A 24,239-nucleotide genomic window follows, 5' to 3' on the forward strand; every position below is an offset into this window, starting at 1 on the left:
GAAACTTCATGGAAGGTTGTCTTAGTGGTCCATAAATAAAACAAAAACCATCGATTCCAGTTGGAATGTTTATCTTTCACACAGCAATTGAAAGTGACTATGTATGTGTGTGTATCTGTAGGAACCATTAGAGAGCTACTTCCTCAGTGGGGGACAAGAAAAGCCAATCAGAGAAGATGAGGAAATGAACAAATATGCTAAGCAAGGAACTCCATACAAAGGGCAAGGTCAGCTGTGAAGTAATCAAAGCCAGTGAGAAAGGTCAAGCTGGGATAAGGCTGGGAGAGTGAGATGGACACTTACCAGTGATTTTTCCATTCGCTTCCAAGGGAGGCTGCCAGCTCACAATGACAGCACGAGGCTTCCCTTCCCGAGTAATGACTGTCAAATCCTTAGGAGCAGAAGTCGGGGCTGTGATGTGAGACAGAGACAAGGCCTTGTCATTGGTTGTAGAAAAGAAAAGATACAGTGGGCATTTTGTCATGATGTTAATTAACAATCAGGATGTAGATTGTTAATACTAAGCATATTATGTTTATTTTGCTTTTTACAATTCATTGCAAATACTTGAATGGTGCAAGGCAAGGTGTAGAATTGATGGTTTACTGTGGACAGTCAATGTCTTCCAAAGGTGTGAGTATAGAGAGGAAACATTGGTCAGAAGAATGCAGCATGTGCTGTTAAGTAGCTCACATTCATGTATGCATTTACAAAAAAGTACGCTTATTGAACTGATGAACTTCATGCCTTCCATTAAAGACTCTCTTAAAACTGTACTTTATAGCTGAAGAAAAATACCTACTATATTCTATGGGGAAAATGAGAAAGAATAACAAACAAAATAAAACTGATCATACCTTGTAGCTTAAATGATGTGGTAAATGTTTCTAAGGGAGAACAGAAATTGAGAAACAAAAGTAGAAAAGTCAAGTAAGAGATGAGAATCTTTGCCTCAGTTGGGCATAAAATAAGATGGCAAGAAACCCTGGCCTCATTCAGATAGATTTCTTCTAAATGTTGTGTAAAACAAAATGTAAATATATTTTAAAGTAAGATCAAACGTGACCAGTCAATCAAACATCTTGCAGATCTCTACTGATCTGTTTATAACTCCTTTGACAGCAGTTGGCCTTCTAAGAAGCTAGCAATACTCCAAATCCATTATCTGCAATCTCCTTGTTATCATTAGTTTGATACAGTCAGATTCACAGCTATCTATTCTTGCTCTTTGTTGTGCAATAATTTTCATGTTTTCAAATAGGAGTCCAGTGAATAACAGAATTTGAGTGCTATGTGGATCTATCTTCATCCTATTTCCCTTGGTTTTCGGAATGTAATGTAGGACACATCAGTGCAATAGCTACACTCTACTACCAGGATATCTTCCTGTGTATTTATAGATATGAACCAAAGAGCAAAGACACAAATCATTCTTATCTGTCATATATCTTTTCCCAAAGGCCACTTGGACTCTAGTTAATAAAAACTAAGCTAATTTTGTTTATTTTATTTTATTAATTTATTCATATTACATCTCAATGGTTATCCCCTCCCTTGTATCCTCCTATTCCTCCCTCCCTCGCATTTTCCCCTTACTCTCCTCCCCTATGACTGTGACTGAGGGGGTCCTCCTCCTCCTGTATATGCTCATAGGGTATCAAGTCTCTTCTTGGTAGCCAGCTATCCTTCCTCTGAGTGCCACCAGGCCTCCCCTGAAAAATGGATTCAATGATAAACACACAGACAGAACTAAGCTAATTTTGATATGCTGGCAATGACCTAACATATTGAAATTTTAAAAGAAAAGTGGAGAAGATAGTGGACCCAAGGGAGAGGAAGAAGAAGAGGATAAGAATAAAAAATAGGGGATGAGATGAAACATATGCCAAGGGGGCATTATTGGAAAAACAGCATAAATTTATAGCAAAATATCAAAGAGGTAATGTCATCTTATAAAAAAAAGATTACTTTCTTAAAAAAATTCATTCAGGATATCTCATAGTCTGTGAATAGAAAAGTTAGATACAGTCAGAAATTGATTTAGATATTATTTAATGTATATAAGAGAAACTTTAAACTATGAAAGAAATGAAGAGATCTTAACTAGCTAGAACATCCTCATTCTCACCTGTCTTAAAATTCAAAATAAGGTTTCTTTAGAAAATAGGGAAGGGATGATGATTAGCTTACACCATCAGTCAGCTCTGGTATTTAAAAAAAAGGTAAAAACCAAAGCAAAGCAAAACAACAAGAAAAAAAACTCTTTAATTTTTGCTGCAATACATAGTAAGGTGCTGAGACAATGGGTATTCAAAACACCAGTCTTCTCAGTCACTGGTTTCAGTTGTGTGTATGTCTTTATGCTTAGGCTGTGGGAATGATGAATAGACATGTTGGTGTTGGACTTACAGGATCAGATATTTACAATTAACCTATGAACTACATATCCCCCCCCCCCAAATATCTGGGAAAGAAAAAAGGTTGTTGGTTCCTATGATCCACATTAATACGTACTGATCTCCCCACCCCTAGGCCCTGAGGCTGTGACCAGGCATTTCTTCTTTTGTCAAACTTCCCCTTATTTTTCCAGAGAAAATTTGTACTTTATGATGTGTCCTGTACTTTTTAATATGTCTCAAGTCTGGTGACTGCATTTCTTATGTTACTTCATGGTTTCTCAATGTATTTGTCTTTCTTAAAATGATTTTTATTCTCAGGGGCTGTAAGCTATAAATGTTCTCGTTATTTACACTTTGGCTCACTAGACAGGCAAGGCTCTCTCATATCCATGGCTAGCAAACATTTCCTCTGTAGACTTTGGTGTCTACATTAAATGCATGAATGGAAGGAAATCTTCCAAACTTAGAAGATGACAGACAAGGGAATTATATCAGGCATTTGGTTTTTTGACTGTAATATTTTTCTACTGTTCTTCCCTTGAGAGCAACGTGTGGACTTTTCTTTTGGAGAAAAATAATGGCTCTGGGTCAATGTGAGCATCATGGCCACACGAGTTTGTGACATAGGATTTTTGAGCCAGCTTTCCTGCCATCTATCTCAAGATGTCCCACTAAGGCTCTCGTCTCTGAAGAGTAGAACATTAATTAACACAACGAGGGAAAACATGCTGCTTCAGAAAGGTGGGCGATGGAACCGTGAAGCAGCAACAGTTTTTTTTTGTTGTTGTTGTTGGTTTTTTTTTTTTTTTTACAGCTACAACTGGCTCCTTTTTGGCACCATTCTTGTTATTTATTTTATCTTAATAAAGTGAATCAGACTAAAATAAAAGATTGTCCACTTGGATAGAATGAAATATTTAAATTAAACATTTCCAGTCACCATTAGGTTTACCATGAGCGACATCAGCTTGTAGCAATGAAGCCATAAAGACTATTTTTTTCTTTCCGAATTAAAGTGAGTCCTTGAGTTATTTCATCCAACTCATTTCCTCCTCACAGTTACAGAATCTACAGACACTTGTGAATTACTTCTTGCTTCTCGTCATCACCCAGGGATCTCATCCACATGCTATTTACACCTTTGTTCAGATCATTATCTGATTTGACAATCACCCTTTCTACTAACCACAGGTCTCAAGCTTATTATCTTTTTGTCTGCCTTGGGACTCACCATTGGTGCCTCTATAAGGCTAGGTACTTGATGAGCAATGTATAGGATGCATTTTGCAAACCAGATGCTATTATCAATTTTATGTTTATGAATGGGGAAATGGATGAATTTGCTTGCTTTTAGGTGAAATGACTATTGTTTCAGTCAAGTCATATCAGGTTTTACTTCTATTATTTTTTGAAATTTCAATAGTTTGTGTTTGGTTCCAATTCTCTCCTTTAGGGTAAAGGAAAGGGAGAGGGTGCTATTTTACGGTCCTCATAGTATGTAACTCACTTGGCTGGTCCTAATTTTTCTAATAAACTGCAGATACTGGCATCCAAATAAGAATTAATAGAGGAAAGCTTAAAATGTATAATAAGTAAACTAAAGGAAAGAGTGTTAAAAGAGCTTTATAGACAGAAGTACCTACAAAATGTAGCACTCTAAAAATTAAGGTAACAATTATAAAATTAAAGTAGCAACACCAAGGGACAACTTCTAGTGGAAAGGGGAAATTTTGTTCTCTTGAGGAGAGCTTTATTGGCATGATTTTAAAATTTGAAAATGTTCAGGTGTAGTTCATACACAAATATAAGTGTAATTCACACACAAATATAATATAAATATGAAACCAATTAAAGCAATTACTATTGAGGCAGGAGAGGTGACTAATTGGCTTACGCGGCTGGGTTTGCATATATTTGAGTTCTTTCAAAGGGCATAAAAGCTTTCTATTATTGTATTTTTGGACCATAAGACACACTTTTTGCCTGCCCTCAAAGTGGGGGGAAAATTAGGATGCACCTTGATGTTCAATTGCTTTTTTTTACTGTTTTTCTCATTTTACTGCTCTAAAAACTGGGTGCATCTTGTGGTCAGGTGCATCTTACAGTCTGAAAAATATAGTATGTTAAACTATTTCCAAAGTATTTCAAATACCACCTAGAAACCACTTCTTATTCCAGAATACACATCCAGAGGACAAGTTTATAATGTTTGTTTTTGTCTCAAATTACCTAATACCTATCAGGACTGTTTTTCAAAGCCACTCTTATTTCCATTAGCTTTTACTAGTTAGCCAGATTCCTGCCCTTTATGTAAACGCATTGAAGAGAATCAACACGGAGGTCCCATGAGTTAAATGTCCTAAAGAACTCTTTCTAATAATCATCGATGAATCATGCAGCAAGATGCTTAATCTGTTGAAAACCCTCATCCTCTTCTATGGGAGTGGAAGAATACTATTAGGTGTACGAGTGCTGTGAATTGTACAGGATACATTGTCTCATGCAGGATAAGCTATAATTTTGAGGACATACTAATTCTAAGCCTCCAGTTCCTCAGGTTCGGTGAACACTGACACCAATGCCGAGCATGAGCCTTTGCGGCCAGTGTCTCTTCACGTACCGGCTTCATAGGTGGTGGCGTGTGCAGTCATGCTCCACGTGCTTGACCTTCTGTTCTTGGTCACCATGACCGAGAACTCGTACATCGTGTTTGGCTTGAGGCCAGTCGCTGTATAGCTGAGAGAGGTTGTATCTTCTGACTATACAAACCGGAAGAAAACAAGCAAAGAAATAAAAACAATGAGCTCTGGCAAGTTAGTAAACTAAGACATTGAACACAACTAAGCCAAAAGTAGACTCTGTTTAAAATAGCGGAAGAGCTGGGCCTGCTTCTGTGTCATCCAATATACACTGTGTCATCCAATATACATCAGAGACTTGGCTGATAAAATCAGTCAGTGTGGTGTTCAAAGGGGAGGGCACCTAGATGGGTTCCCAGAGCCGACCTGTAAGCACAGAGGACAAACTCTACTGTCAACTCCATTTCAACACTTTTCTAGCGGGACCAGAATTAAATTCATTTCTTTGTCATTGAAATCTAGAGTTGTTTTAGGTTAGTATTATATATTTTCTATTGACCACCATTTTCCACTGTAAACATTCATCAATAGCAATGTAATGATTATGATGTTTAAAACTAAGACTTAGTTTCAAAGTTTTAGCACTTGCAAAGCTCTATTGATCTCTTAAATGGAAGCAGAGCAAGAGTGTTTCTGCATTACATGGTGCGCTCTCTCTCTGGACACTTCACATATAAGGAGACATGCATGGGAAGGGCAGCCCTTGATCATAAAGGAGTGACCTATTGGATAAATATTGAACAAGGAAATCGTATAATATTGAACAATGAAATCATATTGTGGAGTGTTGTGTTTGACTTTAAAATCATTCTTTTCTTTATAATCAAGTTTAGGTACTTTAGTACAAAATAAGTAAATTGTGTCTTTCTTGCTTACTCAAAGAATGCAACTGATAATTTAAAAAAGCATGCTGGTCTCAAGGGGAAAATCTTACTTCCCAAGTGACCTGGCGCATTTTAAACTATGTAAATCCTCTGGGAACATTTTCTTGCACTTGGTAGTTACATCAGTGTCTTCCCCCAAACTTCATCCTTCCTATTCCTTTTATATTTATACATGTATTGAGTATTAAACCTGAAAAAAAAATCAAAGGTTTTTCCCACTAGTTGATAATATATGTATCTCTTTCTTTTACAGTAGTATGGCAAATTATTATATTGTATATCTGTAATAGGTTGGGCTATATATCTGAAAATCCTTTTTCTTAAACATTAAGATTAAAAAGAAACTAGTAACATTCTGGTAATGTATCCATTTATTCTATTAAATTGAATATCTTTAGAAACATTTATCAGAATGTTTTCTATGGATACTCATAGAAAGCTTTTATTATAACCAATTGTTAAAATGTGAAAAAAAAAAAAGAAGTTGGAAAATTCTGTCTGGTTGCATTTGTGAATACAGAGTATCTGGATAATACCTCTCTGAGCTTCCATTTTCTTATGTTTAAGTTGAAGCTAACATGACAGACATTATATCATCATTTACTGTGTGAAATAAGTGAAGTTAAACATAGTGCTTGGCCCAGAGCAAGCATTAATGAATGCTATCTATAATGCATTAAACCTTGTTTCATGTCACTTTTCATTACATTAGTTATATTGAATTCCATATTGAGTTCTATCTTGAGGAAGAGACTGAGTCTTGCACAACTGCCTATATCCTATTACGTTTACAATGCATCTGATAAGCACTAGGCTACTGCCAGTAATTATATTTTGAGTGGAATTTCAGGTAAAACAGAATGTGATTAAATATTGGTAGAAAAGATGAAAAGAAGTTCATATTTTTATAGAAATATCATTAGAGGGGTTTGAAAAATCAAAATGGTAGTTTCAGAATTATTTTCCAATTGAGAAAAATGATACTCCATGATATAGCAAAGGCAACTCTTTTTTAAAATTATTTTTTGGAAAAATCAACTTTTAAATCTATATAAAAGTACCCTTTGTCTTATAATGAAAATGTCTTGTTATTCTTATAAAACTATTATGGAATTAAAGATGACGTTTAGATATGAACTTGGTTTAAAAAGCATAAAGTAAAAACCAAGTCATCTATTAACAATAACCGTAAATTTTATTATATATCTTTCTCATAGACCAGTAACCTCTTCCTGTACCCTTGCTACTCAGCTACCCAACTCATTCCTAGGGAACTCATCATCTAAGTGTGTAGATGTAGAAATGTCTGTGAGTGTACATGTGCGTGTGTGTGCACATGCACACGTATGAACCTCGGTACATGCAGAAGGTTATTAGTAGTAAATTAAATAATGCCTTTAATCATTTGAATTGAGTGGAGAAAGCCCAGTTACAATCTCTTTTGTTTAGTACTCAAATTCTTTGTGAGAAATTCTGTGTCTGCTCTACTAACCATTTAACTCAAATGATTTTCAAGAAATCTTGGCAATCAAATGATGCTGAAAAATAATCATTTTTTTTTTTCTTAAATGACATTTCACATTCTGGCAAAGTTTCCATAGTCATTCTGTAAGATGAAAACATCTACAAAGTAGAGTAATTATGCACATAGCATTTTAAAGAGGGAAACAGAGTGTCTTCTAAAAGTAAACTTAAGACTGAACAACCTATGTATAGAGATGTTTTTCAGTACTCTCATATGTTCTTTTCCTTTCCCAATAATGTCTATATTTATGGTTCTGCTGAGTCTCAAATGTAATACTTCAAGGAGACAGATAAGGCACTTATAACATATCATTTATCAATAGTATTGCATGGAATTGCCTCGGGAGTTTTTTTTTTTTTTCCAATGCCTGGTCTATCAAGGCATCAATAACAAATTAAATGTACGATGTTGTTATATCAACTCAAATTTCACTTATCATAAACTATAAAGTTTTGACCAATAAGTGATGAAAGACACTAAAGTATATCTGGAAAGAGTGTGCAGAGATAGGGGTGGAATTAAGAAAGTCATGTGCATTTTGCTCTATCTCCAGCTTTGCGGCAGAAAAACCTCCAAAGTCAGTTGCATCTCTCAAGTCACCACTGTCTTGAGGACAGATTAAGGGATACAGCAGTCAGTGAGAGCAAGGGATTTAACAGCTATTCCTGGAGAGAGGCAAGTGAGAATGAGGAAACTGGAATGCTAGGGCTAAGCTACTAGATCCCTTACTTTGGGGACACAATTTACATTCTTCATCTTTTTCTTTTTTTAGTTTTAGAGAAGGTCTCATCCTACGGCCCAGGATGGCTTCACACTCTTGTCAGTCCTCCTGCATTTAGTGTCCGAAGTCTTGAGATTATTGAGTTCAACTTTCCTTTCATCTCCTATTGTCATTTTGTAAACTACTAACTTTCAGCTGTGTTGTCTTCCATGGCCCTTTATGGATTCTTTCAAGCACATGTCTATTGAGATGGCTACCTAAAGTGTTCTAAGTGAGATACATTATATATATATATATATATATATATATATATATATATATATATATACATACATATATATATATATTTAGTATTTGTTTACACTGTCTGTCATTTAAGGATGTTAACCTGCTCTTAGGCTTAGAAGGCTACACATCTGTCTTTGTAAGTAGGTCTTTGGTAGGATTGCTGAGCCTAGGCAGAAGACATGGAAAGGTGAAATGATGGTGTTTCTTATTTATCACCAATAGTCTCTGAGAGGGCCATGAAATTATTTAGAAATGAGTATACCAACAGGAGGCCGGCATAACTCTGGCTCATTTAAGGGATTTCCTTTAAAATAGGAGGGCAGTTGCTAAGCTACATAAGAAAATCAATGTTAATGGCTTACAGTACAGTTCTAAGTTGCTGTAAAATATCTTTATATCATTTATTCCCTGTTATATTCTCTTGAATAGGTGCCTTTGATATTAATGCACAGAAATCTAGATTCTAAATGAAAACAATCATGGCATAATCTATTCAGAATGTTTCCTTGGAGCCTTGGTACTTGCCAAGGAAAACAGAATTCTTCTACACAGAAGCAAGTATCTAGTGCAAACAGCCTTGTGTGGGACTCAAACATCATGTTGCAACTCTTGATATTTTTCTACCTTGTCTCTTGTTGATTCCTGAAGGCATAATTATTCTAACTAATTTTAGATTTTGAGTTAGTAAAATGCCTTGTTTTAGCATGTAAGCGTCACTGTAGGAAAATGGCTTAGGACAGACCAGGAATCATTGAAAACAACTCATCAAACATATGAAAGTTAATTTTAAAATTCGTGCATTGTATTTGACCTTCACCTTGTACTTGGCACTGGCAGAAAAGCTGGTCCTCCACCGAACAGTGTAAAGTCGCACATCGGATGTTTTTTGGTTCTTCGGGACAGAGTTGTCTGCCCAGCTGACCCTCACAGCCTCATGGGTAAGAGCCACAGCTTGTACACCTACTGGTGGGAGCATGGGGGTGGAGACATCTGGGCCCGAGGTGGGGAAATCATCAAGCAAAGGATAATAATCAACTGGGTCAGTGGGGTCTGGGTTAAAACCCACCAAATGAAACAGACAAATAAATGTGTAAACAAAGAGTTAAAATAAATATCAGTGGCAAACACATCACAATGAGTTAAATGCATGGCAATAACGATGGAAGGGAACATGAGAAGAACAGAAAAAATGCAATTAATTACATCATAAAATATAATAAGAACAGTATTGCTATGTTACAAAATAATAGTTCTTTACAATTTTTTATATCTAATTAGAATATATGTTTTAAAAGTCCATCTTGTTAGAACGTTGTACATTGTTTCATACAAGGTCTTATATACTATTTTAGCAGGTTCACTATTTATCAATAATTTGAAGTAAAAAAATGATATTTCTGGTTATTTTTTCCTGAAATGGGAATAAATGCTATGGAATTCCCTAACTTTCTTCTTGGTTGTTGCCTTTATTCTGTTTTTGTACTGCTTTTACTATTGCCCTGGTTATATCTGTATAAGTATTGTTCAGTCAGCACACAAAGTATAATGAAAGAACCTTGATATATATCAATCTTTCTATCGATGCACAGATCCAGAGTGAACAGACACACATGGTCCACGCATCAACTTATATCTAACGTACTGTAATTTAGTGTGAGATGACAACTGATAAGCAGGTTTTCTTATGTTATAATCTTCTTTTGTGGAAGTACTTATCTTCCTGTATTCTCATACATGGCTTAGTTTCATTTTCAGTCTTGTGTGGCATTCCTATACAACATTGCTGGTTTTAAAACTGCAGGTTCAGTGGAAAGAATGCATATCAGTGGAAAGGAAGACAAATTAACTAGGTTCAGAATGATGAGATTTTCACTGCAGTATGTAGTGAAACATACTCTGTAGCAATGATAAACGTTCCATTATGAGGCATTAAAATGTATAGATAACAGGTTTAAAAAACTGACCTTTATATCACGTAGTAAGGTATCTCACTAACAAAAATTTGAGACTGACAGCACATCTCTAGGACTGAACATTTGATGTCATTTAAAGGAATAAGATCAGATAAAATGCAGAGGAGTGTTTGCAGCAGCTTATATGGTTTACTTTTTAAAGAACTTCAAAGTTCAAAGCTGAGTGGTTGTTGCCTGTTCTGTTGATGACTTCCTCTGTCCAGTGAACTTCAAATTCCCATGCCCTACTCATCCCTCTGCTTCCAAATACATTATTTAGTATATTACTGGCCTGTAGTTTTAGAGGAAATATTTAAAAACTGAAAACAAAAACTAAAACATAACAAAAAGTGACAGAGAGGGAGAGAGAGAGAGAGAGAGAGAGAGAGAGAGAGAGAGAGAGAGAGAGAGAGAGAGAGAGAGAGAGAGTGCACTGGGATTAAAATTTAATGACAGAGCCGTGGCCTTTTGTACTTCTTTTAGTGCCTCTTTATTAATAATTTCTTTAAAGCAAAATGGATTTATGAAATGATGAAGAGAGAACAGAAGATAATGCAGCCTCTACAAGGATTTGAACCAGCATTCAGGTTTGTGTAGCAGAAAAAGGTGTGTTTGCCAAACTAAAGCAGGTGCTGCCTCACACATTTCTATTCTTGCCTTACTTTGTAAGAAGAATTTTATGCATAGAGGAAAAGTCGTTCAATCTATGAATTATTTTTGATTTATCCATGTCATGGGGAATCCTCTGTATTATTAATTTGCTTCACCTAGTTCATGTAAGCATAGTTTCTCATATGCATTATTTATAATGCTTGGAAGTCAAATGGTCCTATGTTAGCAAATTAAAATAATCAATTTGTCTACTTATGATTTTAGAAAACAGAAATATTGATGGCCCTTTTTTATTATATTAAACTCAGTTACAAAATAAGTCTATGTATTTAAAGCAATATTGTGTGTTGTGATTTCTCCAGGGACCTAATGTGATCCAGAATATTTGGTCAATGGTCAAGTCCTATTTCCTATCTTAGAGATATAACTTATTTTCATCATTCTCCATGTCAATCCGTGTAGAACTATGCTGCATAGTATAATAACCATGTGTTCTATGGATGATATAACTTTAAATTAAATAAATTATTTAAGCATTTATTCATTTTTATGGCAGCCATTTTCAAACATTCAGTGGCCCAAAGAGCTCAGCCCCCACAATAAGGAGTAATGTAGACTTGGTGGAACATTCCAGGAGACAGCAATCAATGGTGTGAATACATGCTACACATTTTGCAAGTGCTCTTTTCTAATTTGATCAGAAATTTCTTGAATAACTGGATATCAGCATCCTTTTGCTACTAAACTATCCTTCTTCAACATTTCTTCCTCTGTTAGGATGCCTTATATGCTGCTGAATTTCAGAGGTATATAAAGATGTCCACATTTATGTAAGATACCATATATATGGTATTGTGTATGTATATACACACACATACTATTTTTCTGAGCAAGAAAAGTCAGTTTCTAATATATTTTCATAAATCATGAATTTTTAGTCATTATACTCATTTGAAATTGGCTTTAAAATTAATAATAGTTTTCAACTGGATTATACTTTGTTTAAATCTTGCTAAAATGGTTAATACATTAATGCCAAGAATGTACTTCACTAATGTCTTATTATTCTTTGCCCTTTTCCCTTCTTCAGGTGAAAAACAATTTGTTTTTTGAACAAGAGATAAAGAGCTTAATGGAAGAAGAGGGAATTTCCTGTGTGGGGCCAAGGTGGAAGTTTCAGTAACTTGGTGTGTTATTCCCAGTCTGAGAAAAGGCTACAGAGCTCACCAAAGGCTACAAGCAGAAACATTTAGAATGCTCCTGGGCCTGATGCTCACGTTAGCTTAATGCTTTCATTGTCTGTGATATATTTTGTGTTTACTCTTTGCTGGATTTTTCCAAGATTTCTCTTGGGAATACTTTGCAACAACTCAAAGATAGAGAGTGGTTTTTACATGACAATATGACACATTTATAGATCAGAGATTCTCTCAGAGCCTTAGCCTCTGATTCCATTTATTTGCCCTTTATTCTCCGTGTTGTGTGGAAGCATAAAAATAAGTCTACTTGCAGGAAAAGGCATATTCTTTATTGTGAAGGAGCTGCCTTATGCATTCCTTTACAGCCCATTACTGGCTTTTCTTCAATAAGAAAATTTCTGACACCATTTCCAACTTTGGTATCACTTCATTTCTCAGTTCCATTACAATCAGAGTTACAACACGAAAATAAAACCTGTGTTATGGATCACTGGTGTTTGAGAAAACACTGTGGCAATGCCATATGCTAAGAATTAAAAACTGACAGCAAATGCCACTGGGAAAGATGTTAATACCACAGATGCTTCCTTCTGCACAGCTTACCTTCAGTTTCTCTGAACTCTGCTCCCTCCACTAGTGTTTACTATCCTTATGCCCGGTAGTCTCTCTTTGTGTCATTTAATTTGGTATTAATAATGGAAACGAATTGAAAGAATTGCTTTGGTGGATTATTGTTTTTGTTTTTGTTTGTTTGAGACAAGGTTTCTCTGCATAATAGCCCCAGCTCCTAGACTTGCTTTGTAGACCAGGTTGGCTATGAACTCATAAAGGTCTGCCTGCCTCTACCTCCCAAGTGCTGGGATCAAAGGCCTGCACCACCACACCTGGCTATTTGATGGAATCTTATGTTACCGGATTATAGCTCAATGTCACATTGATAATGAGAAACTGCTTAGTTTCCCTATGAGGAACAGGAAGGAGATGACATAGGTAAGGTAAAAAGGAAGAATCACAGGTATAGCCAGAGTATTCTGCTATTTCCGAGAAAGCCTCATATTTGAGGCAGTCTGTGAGAAAAGGTAGGGAAAAATGCAAGATGCTCACCTGTTGTTATATATATTAGCTTCAATTCTAGAACTCAATACATGTTACTTTCCTAACTACGAAGGTGATACTTTTTATAGGAAACTTTCCAGGGTGATGATTCATATTCTCTTTGAGGAGCCATAAAGAGCTTTGGTGGCACGGAAAAAATTGTATCAAATGACAGCTATTAATTTTGCATCCTTATCTTTGGGAATTGTCATATCTGAAAACAAATGGTCAAAGGATGCCAAGATTATGAAGTAATAACTTTACGTTTTTAGATATTTTCCAGAAAATCTGGATAACAATAAAGTGATGGCATATTTGGAAACCATCACAAAAATAGAGAAACAACATCGCACCCCCCCCCAAAAAAAATCAGGATATTCAATGAATGCCACCTGCGGGTTTGTAAAACAAACTATATAAACTATATATAAATCTAAATAGTAGAAAAAGGCAGAAGATCCCAAAATTTATTCTCCAGCCAATCATGTATCTTCATCTGAAGTTCATACTCCAGTAATTTTTGTTCTCTGATATTTGGTATTAAATCTGGAGCTTGATCTCCTAAACCCTTTATTCTAATCAAAGTGAAAATTTATGTCCAATCAAGTGATGTCTTAAGGATGTGTGTTTGGGGAAGGAGTAAATACAATATATTCATTGAAAACATAATTTTTTTTCCAGGTTTTAGCCAAATGTTTGGAGTAGTATTGTGAAAAGAAAGATGGAGGTTAGATTTTTTTGGGTGTCTACAAAGGTGATACACAGTGCATTTGTGAGTAAACCCACTATTATTAACAACTAGCCTTTATTCATTACTTAGACAGCAGCAGTCTAACATTGCCTTTCAATCTTCTACCATTTTTTCTTGCTTTCTGCCTTTCTGGTTAACCAAATATAGCTCCTTCTTGAGGCAATAAGCCTTTGAATCAACCAGTCCTCTTTGTATCTTCTGTCAGGTGACCTATGGTCCAGTTCATTATTTATTATCTTTGTGACAGCCTACTCTAACCAACTTCTTGAGATTCCAGCTTAGCCTTATCACCTATCCGAAAAATAGTGTTGAGAGAAACAAATGCCTATTAGAACCTTAGATCACACACTTTCCACTCAAACAGCAGTGTCAAATTGCAAACTAGCTAGGAGAATGAAGATTCAAATCAGGGCACTACACTATGAAGCTTATAAGATGATTGGGAAAACAAGATCTGGATTCTCTAAGTCCACATACTAATGTAAAGAATAAAGCTTTCTCATTCATTTTGGGACCAGGTGATTTTAAAATATACACATGTGTGCATATATTCATGATAACTTCTTGCCTTTATTTTAAATATTTTTCTCTTTTGAATTTTGTTTAATTTACAAAATTTGCTCCTTCTCATGGTAATCTCAGTATTGACTACCTTGTCACAAGAGGATTGATGGCGGGTGCATACCTGTTATGGAACGGGTGGTGGCGCTTTCATAGAGAGGAACACCTTCTCCTGCATTGTTGAAAGCTTTTAAGGAGATTACATAATGAGAACTTGACTCTAGAGGAAAACAGAAAAAAATTGGACATGTGAATTAGTGTATTGAAATGCTCACGGTGAACATTTTCTGAAAACAAATTTAATGTAATCTTTTAAATAAATTGATGTTTGAAAATGAGTGCATTGGATTCTGGGAACAACCAGCTTAATGGAGACAGGCTTTCGATCTTCTTGAACATTCAAGTGAGCAGTGGGTGGGAACCAAGTCGGTGGGAACCAAGAGTATTTATGCACTTCATACAAGGTAAGTGATGGTGTTCCTCTTCAAATCCTAAAATAAAAAGGGTTTTGTTTTTTGTTTGTGAGTTACCAGCTCCTAGTCTAAGGCTCTAGTGTCAGCTGTGTCTATGTCATTTAAACCAAAAGTGGGCATCAGGCGGGAAATAAGGACGGCGCTAAGAGACTGCTACAAAGTGAAGAAGTGTATTAGCCTAGAGAACAGATACAAACACCTGGAGCTGACCAGTAAGAGATCCCCTGGAGAACAGGAACACTTACAGTTAAATTATGTCAACTTGACACAAACTTAAGGCACCTGAGAAGAGGGAGTTTCAGCTGAAGAACTGGCCATGTCACATTGTCCAGGCATTATGTCTGTGAGAGATTGCCTTTATTGATATGTGAGTAAGCAGCCTAGAGAGTAACCAGCCTATGGTGGGAGACAACAAAACCCAGGTCAGTGAGACTGGATTGGGTGAGAAAGATACCTGAGCAGTAACCAGAGAACCTGCTAGCAACAGCATTCATCCGTAGTTTATGCTTCAAGTTCCCGCTTCTGTTTATACCCTGACTTTCCTCAATGATGGACTGTGACCTGGAAGTATATATTGAAATACACCCTCGCTCTAGATGCGTTTGCTCATGGTATTCATCATAGCAACTGAATGATAATATAACAGCACAACCAAACAGTTCACAGATGCAGAGAGAGGATACACGTGTTAGAAATGGACGGTAATTAGATGAACAAAATCAACACAAAGTGTAGAAAACAAAATCAAGATGTAAAGTAAATATGAATGAATAAAATTTATACGGAAGAAGGTAATAAATATGAAAGTTGGTGAGGGAATAACTAAAGTACATAGAGTCCTCAAAGAAGAAATTTACAAGTGAGCAGAATAAACACAGAGGGGCACATTGTATTCTCTTTACTTAATCATTCAAGAATTCAAATAAAAGCAATATATGATTTATTGTGGCAGATTTAGATAATTACCAATTTTTACTATGGCAATAGCTTATGAATAAGAATTCTAATAATTTACTTTTTATTTTAGATAAGAAATTAGAACTAAATAATTTTCTAGTTCAAGTTAATAATAAATATAAAGGTTGAGAATAGTCAAATTGTTATTCATTTCCAAACCTTGCATATCATTTTGTTAACCACCAGAACTAATAGAAAATGAGTTTCAGACATCCAAATGGCCAGGGGAAACTATGACCTGAAAGCTAACTTCTGAACCATAAACTCAATAAACTAAAACTTAGTGACAGGAGAGATTTTATTTTGTAATGGCTTCATGGTCTGAAAAGATGATCTCAGAATCAATGGGTCAACTAGTACTCTATACACAGGAAAAAACTGAGTGATTTTTATGACGTAGGACCTTTTGTTGTTGTCATTCTAAGGCAAGAGAAATATAGATAAAACAATGAGCAAATATAAAGGTTACAATTCTACACCCACTGTGTCCTTGGAGGCAAGAGTCTTGGTAGAAATGGACAGAACATAGATTTAACAAAGCATGCTTAGTTCTTGAATTAGAAAAACGTCCAAAAATTTAAAATGTGTTTTTTATCTGTGGTCAAGATCTATCAACTTAAGAAACTGAGAAGCCCCTCTTTCATCTAGGTCTGTTTCATTTTGACATTTTTCTTTTAAATGTACATTTTATTTATTATAACCAACTCTACATCCCAACTACATCCAACTACAACCAACTACATCCCAATTGACATCCCCTCTCTCCTAAGGTAAAAAATAGTCAGATGAAGTCTTCAAAAGCCTCAGATATGTACCGAATATGGCATTTAAAGACTTTTTTTTTTTTTAATTTTAAGGATCCTTTGACAGTAAGACAAGCTAACTCCAGACAATACCCAGCCTACCTCAGATAAGATGAGCACCAAACAACCTCCTTACAGAGATGACTTCAAATGTGACAAACAAGCCAGTGGGGAAAATGTCCTCATTTCTACCACAGACAGAATTCTGCCTAAAAGTGGGCAATCTTGGATGCAGGCAGAGTCGATGGTCAAACCCTGCCAAGGCAGGGTGTGCCTGCTTCAGAAATATGTCTACTAGATATAAGGGGCCCAAGGGCTGAAGACAATGCTCCAACGTTAAAGAGAGTTTTGGATGACAGTCTAGGCAGCAAGCTGTCTCTGTCATTTTCTAATTTTGGAAGCTGCTAACTTGTATTTCCTATTTCTTAGAGAATTAATTTTATTTCTTCTCAAGTCTCTGATGGGGCTAAAGACCAAATAGTTTAGATTTACAATTAAGCTTAGTTGTTTTGGGCTTAAGTTGTTTTTCGGTATAGGTAGATGTTATTAGGTTGATGGAGATGCAATAAAATAGATATTGATTTCCACTCAGAATTGTAGACTCACCAAGATAGGAAACACGTTTTTTCCAAGGTTTCCAAATACAAATTGACAAAACACTATGAATGTCATAATTATATAATACCTAATTGTTTCATGGTCCTTCTTGCTGTATGTAGTTTATTATATATATGTATAAAATATAAATGTAAAAGTAAAAAGAATAAAAGATATTGAGAAGCATTGACTTGGTAATACAGAGCGCCCCTAGTGTGTAGACTGCAGTTGTATAAAACAAAGCTACCCACTGTAGCTGGCAAGGGCTTTTGTAGAACTGGTGACCCCAAGTTTTAAGATGGAAGCCTGACAACTAAATTTTAGTCATCCTGACAAACTAGAAAGGAAGAAGCAAGCCAATGACATGGAAGATTCAGCGATTATTGTTTAGAGCACTCCAATAACCACCAAGGACAGTCATAGCCTAAAGATCTTCCGTGTATCAATCCTCTGAAGTATATGTGAATGTACTAATTTATAGACATATTTTAAAGAATAAAAGTCGGTCAGTTCTGAAATTAATAGATAATCACATTACAATCTTGAAAACAGGTAAGGAAATTAGTTTTGATCATGTTTTTCATAAATAAGCATTGTTTAAACATGAGCAAACACTTGTGGATCACTTTATATTCCTGAAAGTAAAACTGAATGAGCAAAATGGAATATCACCATTCTACAGTCTCAAGGATCAATTAGCCTAGGCCTTAAATATTCATAATTGCTGAGATAAAACAAAGAGAATAACCGTGTACTACATGTCTCTGGTAGAAGTTAGCACTGGCCTCTCACTTCTTGCCACAAGCGCCTCTTGCTGCCAGAACACACACAACAGAACAGACAAACACGCTGACCCCACTTAAAAGCATGCATGTAACCACACATGTGCCATGTTTGTATTTCTGTTCCTAGGTATTTCCACAACAATGATGGGGCTTTACAATGAGTGAGTTCATATTTAATGATGGTTTTTGAAATTTTATTAGATCTTCATAAAGTTTGACTGCAATTTAAATGCATATGTTAAACACATTGCCATTCAAAATAACAAAGTCTCCAAAGCTATAGTCTAACAAGAAGAATGAAACAGGATCATATCTCATGCAGCACTTTGACTTAAAGAAACATGTGTGTGTGTGTGTGTGTGTGTGTGTGTGTGTGTGTGTTGTTTACTCTTAAGGAAGTAATCAATAATCAAATCTCAAGTGTTCTTTGGGATTCAAGAGTGGTTGTAAAACATTAACCTCTCTTATTAGCTTAGCAAGTTAATTCTGAGCAGGGGAAAAAAGAAAATACTACATAAAAGTGAGTAATAAAACATGCAGTAGGCGGTCTGAATGTCACCTGGGAATAGAGGCCTGATTGTTCATGAAGGATCAGGTCACACAGGAAGGGCTTTAATTGGGTATTTGCTCTGAAGCAGGACTTGTGGAAGAAGTTAGTGTCTATGATTAGAGGGATCATAGAAAGGATAAAAATAGTTCAAGGAAACACCTTGGGGATGCCGAAAACATACTTAGATAAAGTAGAAAAGACACTTATCTTCTATGCCAAATATCCTTTTTAGATATGGAAGAGGACACTAGGTCTAATTTCTTATTTCAGACAGATTATTCATCTATACATTGTGACATAAACTTTTTTATTTGGTATTTACCCAGTGAAATATGAATTGGCTTTTTGTGGTTAAATTTTAGTTTAGCTCAACCACATCTGTACATTCGGATTTTTCTAGATATTTATCAAAGGGGTGAAAATGAGAGCAGAGTTTTGATATTCACATAACAGGGTATGGGCTATGTGTTTGCCTTAAGATGCTTTTGGCATTGTTTCCTTTTGTCTAGTAAGCATGAACAATGGAGAGTAAGCCAGACTCAATTACGACATGAGAGATCATAGGATGAAAAGATCCCTAAGCACTGAGAAAGAACCGTCACTCAGTTTGAGGATATCATAAACCCTAAGAAGACAGTCAGCTTTGTCCTATTCTCTGGAAACCTAGACCTTCATGTGAAAACACCTTTAAGTATTTGTAGAGACACCAATGCCCCTTGGCGGACAGGCCCTGTGGAAACAGAGAGGAAGGGGATGCAAGCAGATGAGACCTGATAGGCTGTGGTCAGATGGTGGGGGAGGAGGACCCCACCTGTCAGAGGTCATGAGGAGGGGAATAGGGCAGAAGAGGGAGGGAGTGTGGGAACAGGAGGATACAAATGAGGAGATTACAATTTGGGTGTAATGTGAATAAATTATTTAAAATATTTGTAGAGACTTTAGATAAACTAATTAAATCCTGCTGACAAAATATATCCCTGTGAATCTAAACCTACTATGGTTAGGTGAGTGAATCTAACTTTAAGACCTTTGTGTGACATTTCTGTCTACAGGCACACCCTCGCTGGTGCTGGAAGGAACTGTGAATCCATAAGAAGTCAATCTTCTAGCAGATACTGGGGCCACTCTGGGTATGCCAGTAAAAAGGCACCTCTTGTTTTCTTTCTGCTTTTGGCTGGAAGTATAATCCTTTGCTTCTGTAAACATCGCCACCATTACCATGTGCCCTCTGAGATGCAGCTTTGGGCATCTCTAGCCCACACATTATTTTTGTCCACATTCTGGTCCTACTGAGGAAACAATAGGCTTCCTTTTTTTTTCTTCCTACTTTAGGTTTGATCGTATACCGAACACACCTGCACGAGAACAATAAACTTGTTAATTGTTTATTGGCAAAATTATGGGAAATGAAGGGTGTTTTCAATATTTATTTTGTATGTGGACGGAGGGATAGTTTTTTAATGTGTCATGAGCTCAAGATATTTCAAAGTGTACTGAAAGCCAAGAATGTTCTTCCCCCATAATTTATAAGAAATTGTTTTTTTAACAGCGCACCACTAGAGGGCAATGTGGAATTATTTTCCTGCACATGCTCAGAACTTTTAATGTTTAAAATCAATAAATCACAAAAGAATTGCCTAGAATCACTGCCACTATGGAAGTATTAAATGAGTTAAACGCATTTACTATTATCATAATGAATTCCAAATGAATTAATTATTAATTATGGTCAGACTCCATTGTTCAGGAATATGCTTAATGACAATTATGACAATAAATTTATTTTTTGGTATATGCTGAAATGTTGCATATACACAGGCTTGACAAATGTATCAATTGTCTTTGCAAATAAAGTGTGGCCATTTTCTCATTTGAATTTAATGTGATTTAATCATGCAAGAGGGATATGGACCTTGGTAGACTTCCCTGGGAATTATTTTTGGTAATGGATATTCTGTGACAGTCCACATATTTCACAGTATTGAGCAGATTTCTTTTTTCTTTTCTTTTCTTTTTTTTTTTAATGTTTGACCGGTCAACCTTTCTTTTACAAGACTTTGATTTGGGATCAAGGTAGCTGAATAAATACCTAGTAACTCTCAGCATGCACAAACAGATGACTAGGACCATTATTGCTTGAGTGTCATGAAAAGGGTGGGGCAATACAGGCACACTTATTGATTATAGGGCTGTAAAAGATAAGAAATTGATTATCAGAAAGTGTCTTGTCCTTCCCAAGAGATGTGGGAGGTAAAAGACTAATTATCCTAAGAGTCTGTGCTAAGCCTTCTCTGAAGGTTAGAAATGAACCTTGCTTTCAGGGACTCCGGGAACTAATCAAGCAGCCTTTAGGGATAACCAAGAAGCTGTGCTTGGTAACAAAAGGCAGTAGGAAGAACTTCATTACCGTTAATTAATATCTTGCATGAATTAGATGTCAGTGGTGTGTGCCAGATTGACATGCCAGAATCTTGATTCACTACAGATTATGTACTTCATTCAGTGGCCCCAACCCTGCCAAGTGCTTATTGGGGCCCAGGACCCATGCTCTTCCATCTTTCCCACTGTCTGTCAAGACTGCCAACAAGTTGAGTAGAGAAAATTAGAATGGTAGCTGGTTCCTAATGCAAAGGACCTGGGCTACCACCACCACAGAACAGAAGCCACTGGGTCACTGGGTCCTGAATACTTTGGATTCTACTGGACATGAACTCTTTAATTAAGTGTAATAGGTGAAGAGTAAATACAATTGATAGCATCTATCTCTAAAAAGGATAAACAATTCATACTTGAAGAAGATGCAATTCATATAATACACTCAATTCAACTTCATTACATACATTCCTTCGTAAATTTAATTAATACCTAATTTAAATCATTCTTGCATAAAGACCTTCTTCCTTTTCAAGAACATTGTACAATTAAAGGTCAGATTACAATACGATTTGTTTATTAGCCAATCCTTAGTCACTATGGGGAATTATTTGAGAAAGACATAACATTATGGTATAGTTTATTTAATTGTTTAATGTCTGTCGGTAAGAAAATTATGCAAAAAGAAGCAAAACGAATTTGGTGCTTAGTAGATAGCACGTAACAAATATTTGTTAGAGCATTAAATGTGAACCATAGAAAAGTTGTAAATGTGTCTTATACTCCGACGATCCTCCGTGATAATTAAACGATGAATGAAAAGACCAAAGTGCGAATATGCAAGATGGAAAAGGAAAGCCTTAGTTTTACTTTTCTGTGAACTAATAAGAACAAGGATATACACTTTAGCAAAAGGAAATTGGGGTACATGTTAAATCTGGGTTCGCAGCGTGGTAGGACTGGTAGCAGGTGTAGCACCATCAGGCACTGTGAAAGCTGGCTGTGAGAACCATTTTGAATTCTCCATTGGATATTACTCAAGTGTATGGGTCTTCAGCAATAAGGTCTTCCCAGCAGCTTCTGAAGAATAAAGGAAAGCGCTGGCAGTAGTATGCAATGTTCAAGGAGTATATGGAAACTTACTGGCCAGAAACTATAAAATAAGCATAAAATAAGCGATGCGTTTTGCCACTTTTTAAAATTTATATGCTAGCGTTGGTGTCTAATAGGTGTGTGTGTGTGTGTGTGTGTGTGTGTGTGTGTGTGTGTGTGTGTGTAGCTTCTACATGAGTAGGTTTCAGTATATCTTTTACAAAATTTTGTTAGTTTATAGCAGCAGCAGCAGCATGAGAAAATGCTCTCTAAGAGTTCACGGATTCCTAAAGCACAGTGTTTTATGCTGCGGGGAATCAACAAACCTATTTTTAGTTGGAAATCATGTTATTTGCAATGGTTCCTACTTTTAATAATAGAGATGTGTTTGAGCCTAGTCATAATGAATAAGAATTCATGATCTGAAACTGCAATTTCTTTTGGTATCAACCTATTACCTACATACTGAGTTGTTATCCAACAAATGTTATTTGTTTCATTTTTATAACCTATAGTGTATAGAACTTTTTATAGCCATTTACATCCCCACCCCCCCACACACAAAATAAAAACAAAAATTTATTTTTATTTTCATTTCACTTTTTGATATCCTGTCCCTCTTATTGATTAAAACCTTGTAGTTTATAAATATCAAGTATTTACTTTTCCATGGCATAGTAGAACCCAGAGGCCTATGGAACACTGGCACTTTTTTTCCTTTTATTTTTTATCACTGAGCTACAATTCAGTGCCTCTGATTTTTGAAAGCCTACAGAATAAGCACTCAGTGTAGCTGTGGGAAAAGGTATGTTTCCTTCACCACTTGCAAATGTAATAACAATGCAATAACATTGAGCATCATTATTCACCAGATACATTGTGGACTACAGAGGAAATGTAATCACATTTCTAACTAGTTAGGATCTCTACTGAGAACCATCAGACCCACATCTTTTGAGACCCTGCTGCAAAGATGCTTTATACACAGAATACTTATAAAGTAATAATTTGGTTCTGACCCCTTTGAGAACATTACCTAAGAAGAGTTTAAAATATGCATCAAAGGGAAAGATGATCTTTCTATTTTTAGTCTCTTAAAAAGGGTATAGCATTTTATAACTTTTTAATTCTAAATTCATTTAATTCACTTTGCATCTGATTACAGCCCATCTCTCCTTCCAGTCCCCCACCACCACCTCACAAACCCTCACACCCAATTTTCTCTTCTCCTTGTCCTCAGGTAATGGCAGCTCCCTTATGTGTACCAACCTGCCCTGGCACATTAAGTTGCTGCAGAGCTAGGTGCAGCCAAACATTATATGGAGCTCAGGGATTTCTATGAAAGAGTTTGAGGAGTGACTAAGGCAGTTGGAAGAGTCAAGGACTCCACAAGAAGACTTACAGAGCCAACTAACTAGAGACATGGGGCCTCACAGAGACTGAACCACCAACCAAAGAGCATGTAGCAGATGCAGTTATGTCTTCATGTGGATCCCCCAACAACTGGAGCAGGGACCCTCTTTGTCTCTGATGGCTCCTCTTTGGATCCCGTTCCCCTAACTGGGCTTCCTTGTCTGGCATTTGATAACTTTTTGTTGGTCTTATTTGTACAATTTTACCTTGAGTCAGAATTATGTCTTTAACTGATTGAAATACATCTGTACAAACTGCTTCAACAGAAAACTTCAAGAGGATTGGTTAAATTGCTAAAGGAAAACCACGTTCCCTTAACAATAACCTTGGACGGACTCTCTGACTGAGGATCATGGCTGGCATCCTAACGGAACAACTTTTACTAGATAATACCAACTTTTCCTTTGTATACAAATTTATTTAGCTTAATAAGGTAACGATGAGTCAGAGTTATGCATAAATCATGTCTTTAACAGACACAAATGAAAAACAATGTCTAACAGACATAGACAACTCTCTATCCCCCCGCTCCCCAAAAAAACCCATACACTTTCATTTTGAAAACATGGG

At 36.1% G+C, this 24,239-nt stretch overlaps 1 protein-coding gene across 1 annotated transcript in view; it reads right to left on the reverse strand.

The window, feature by feature from the left end:
* Dcc (DCC netrin 1 receptor) overlaps positions 1 to 24,239 on the reverse strand; it is a 1,118,465-nt gene that overhangs the window by 111,179 nt on the left and 983,047 nt on the right. The window contains exons 16-19 of the mRNA XM_051163583.1: positions 14,751 to 14,846; positions 9,274 to 9,506; positions 5,020 to 5,158; positions 304 to 411 (exon numbers count right to left, since the gene is read on the reverse strand). Of these exons, the coding sequence (XP_051019540.1) occupies positions 304 to 411; positions 5,020 to 5,158; positions 9,274 to 9,506; positions 14,751 to 14,846 (576 nt within the window). The remainder of the gene's footprint in view (positions 1 to 303; positions 412 to 5,019; positions 5,159 to 9,273; positions 9,507 to 14,750; positions 14,847 to 24,239) is intronic.

Source organism: Acomys russatus, chromosome 20 (genome assembly GCF_903995435.1).
Source record: "Acomys russatus chromosome 20, mAcoRus1.1, whole genome shotgun sequence".
In the NCBI taxonomy this organism is placed as follows: Eukaryota; Metazoa; Chordata; class Mammalia; order Rodentia; family Muridae; genus Acomys; species Acomys russatus.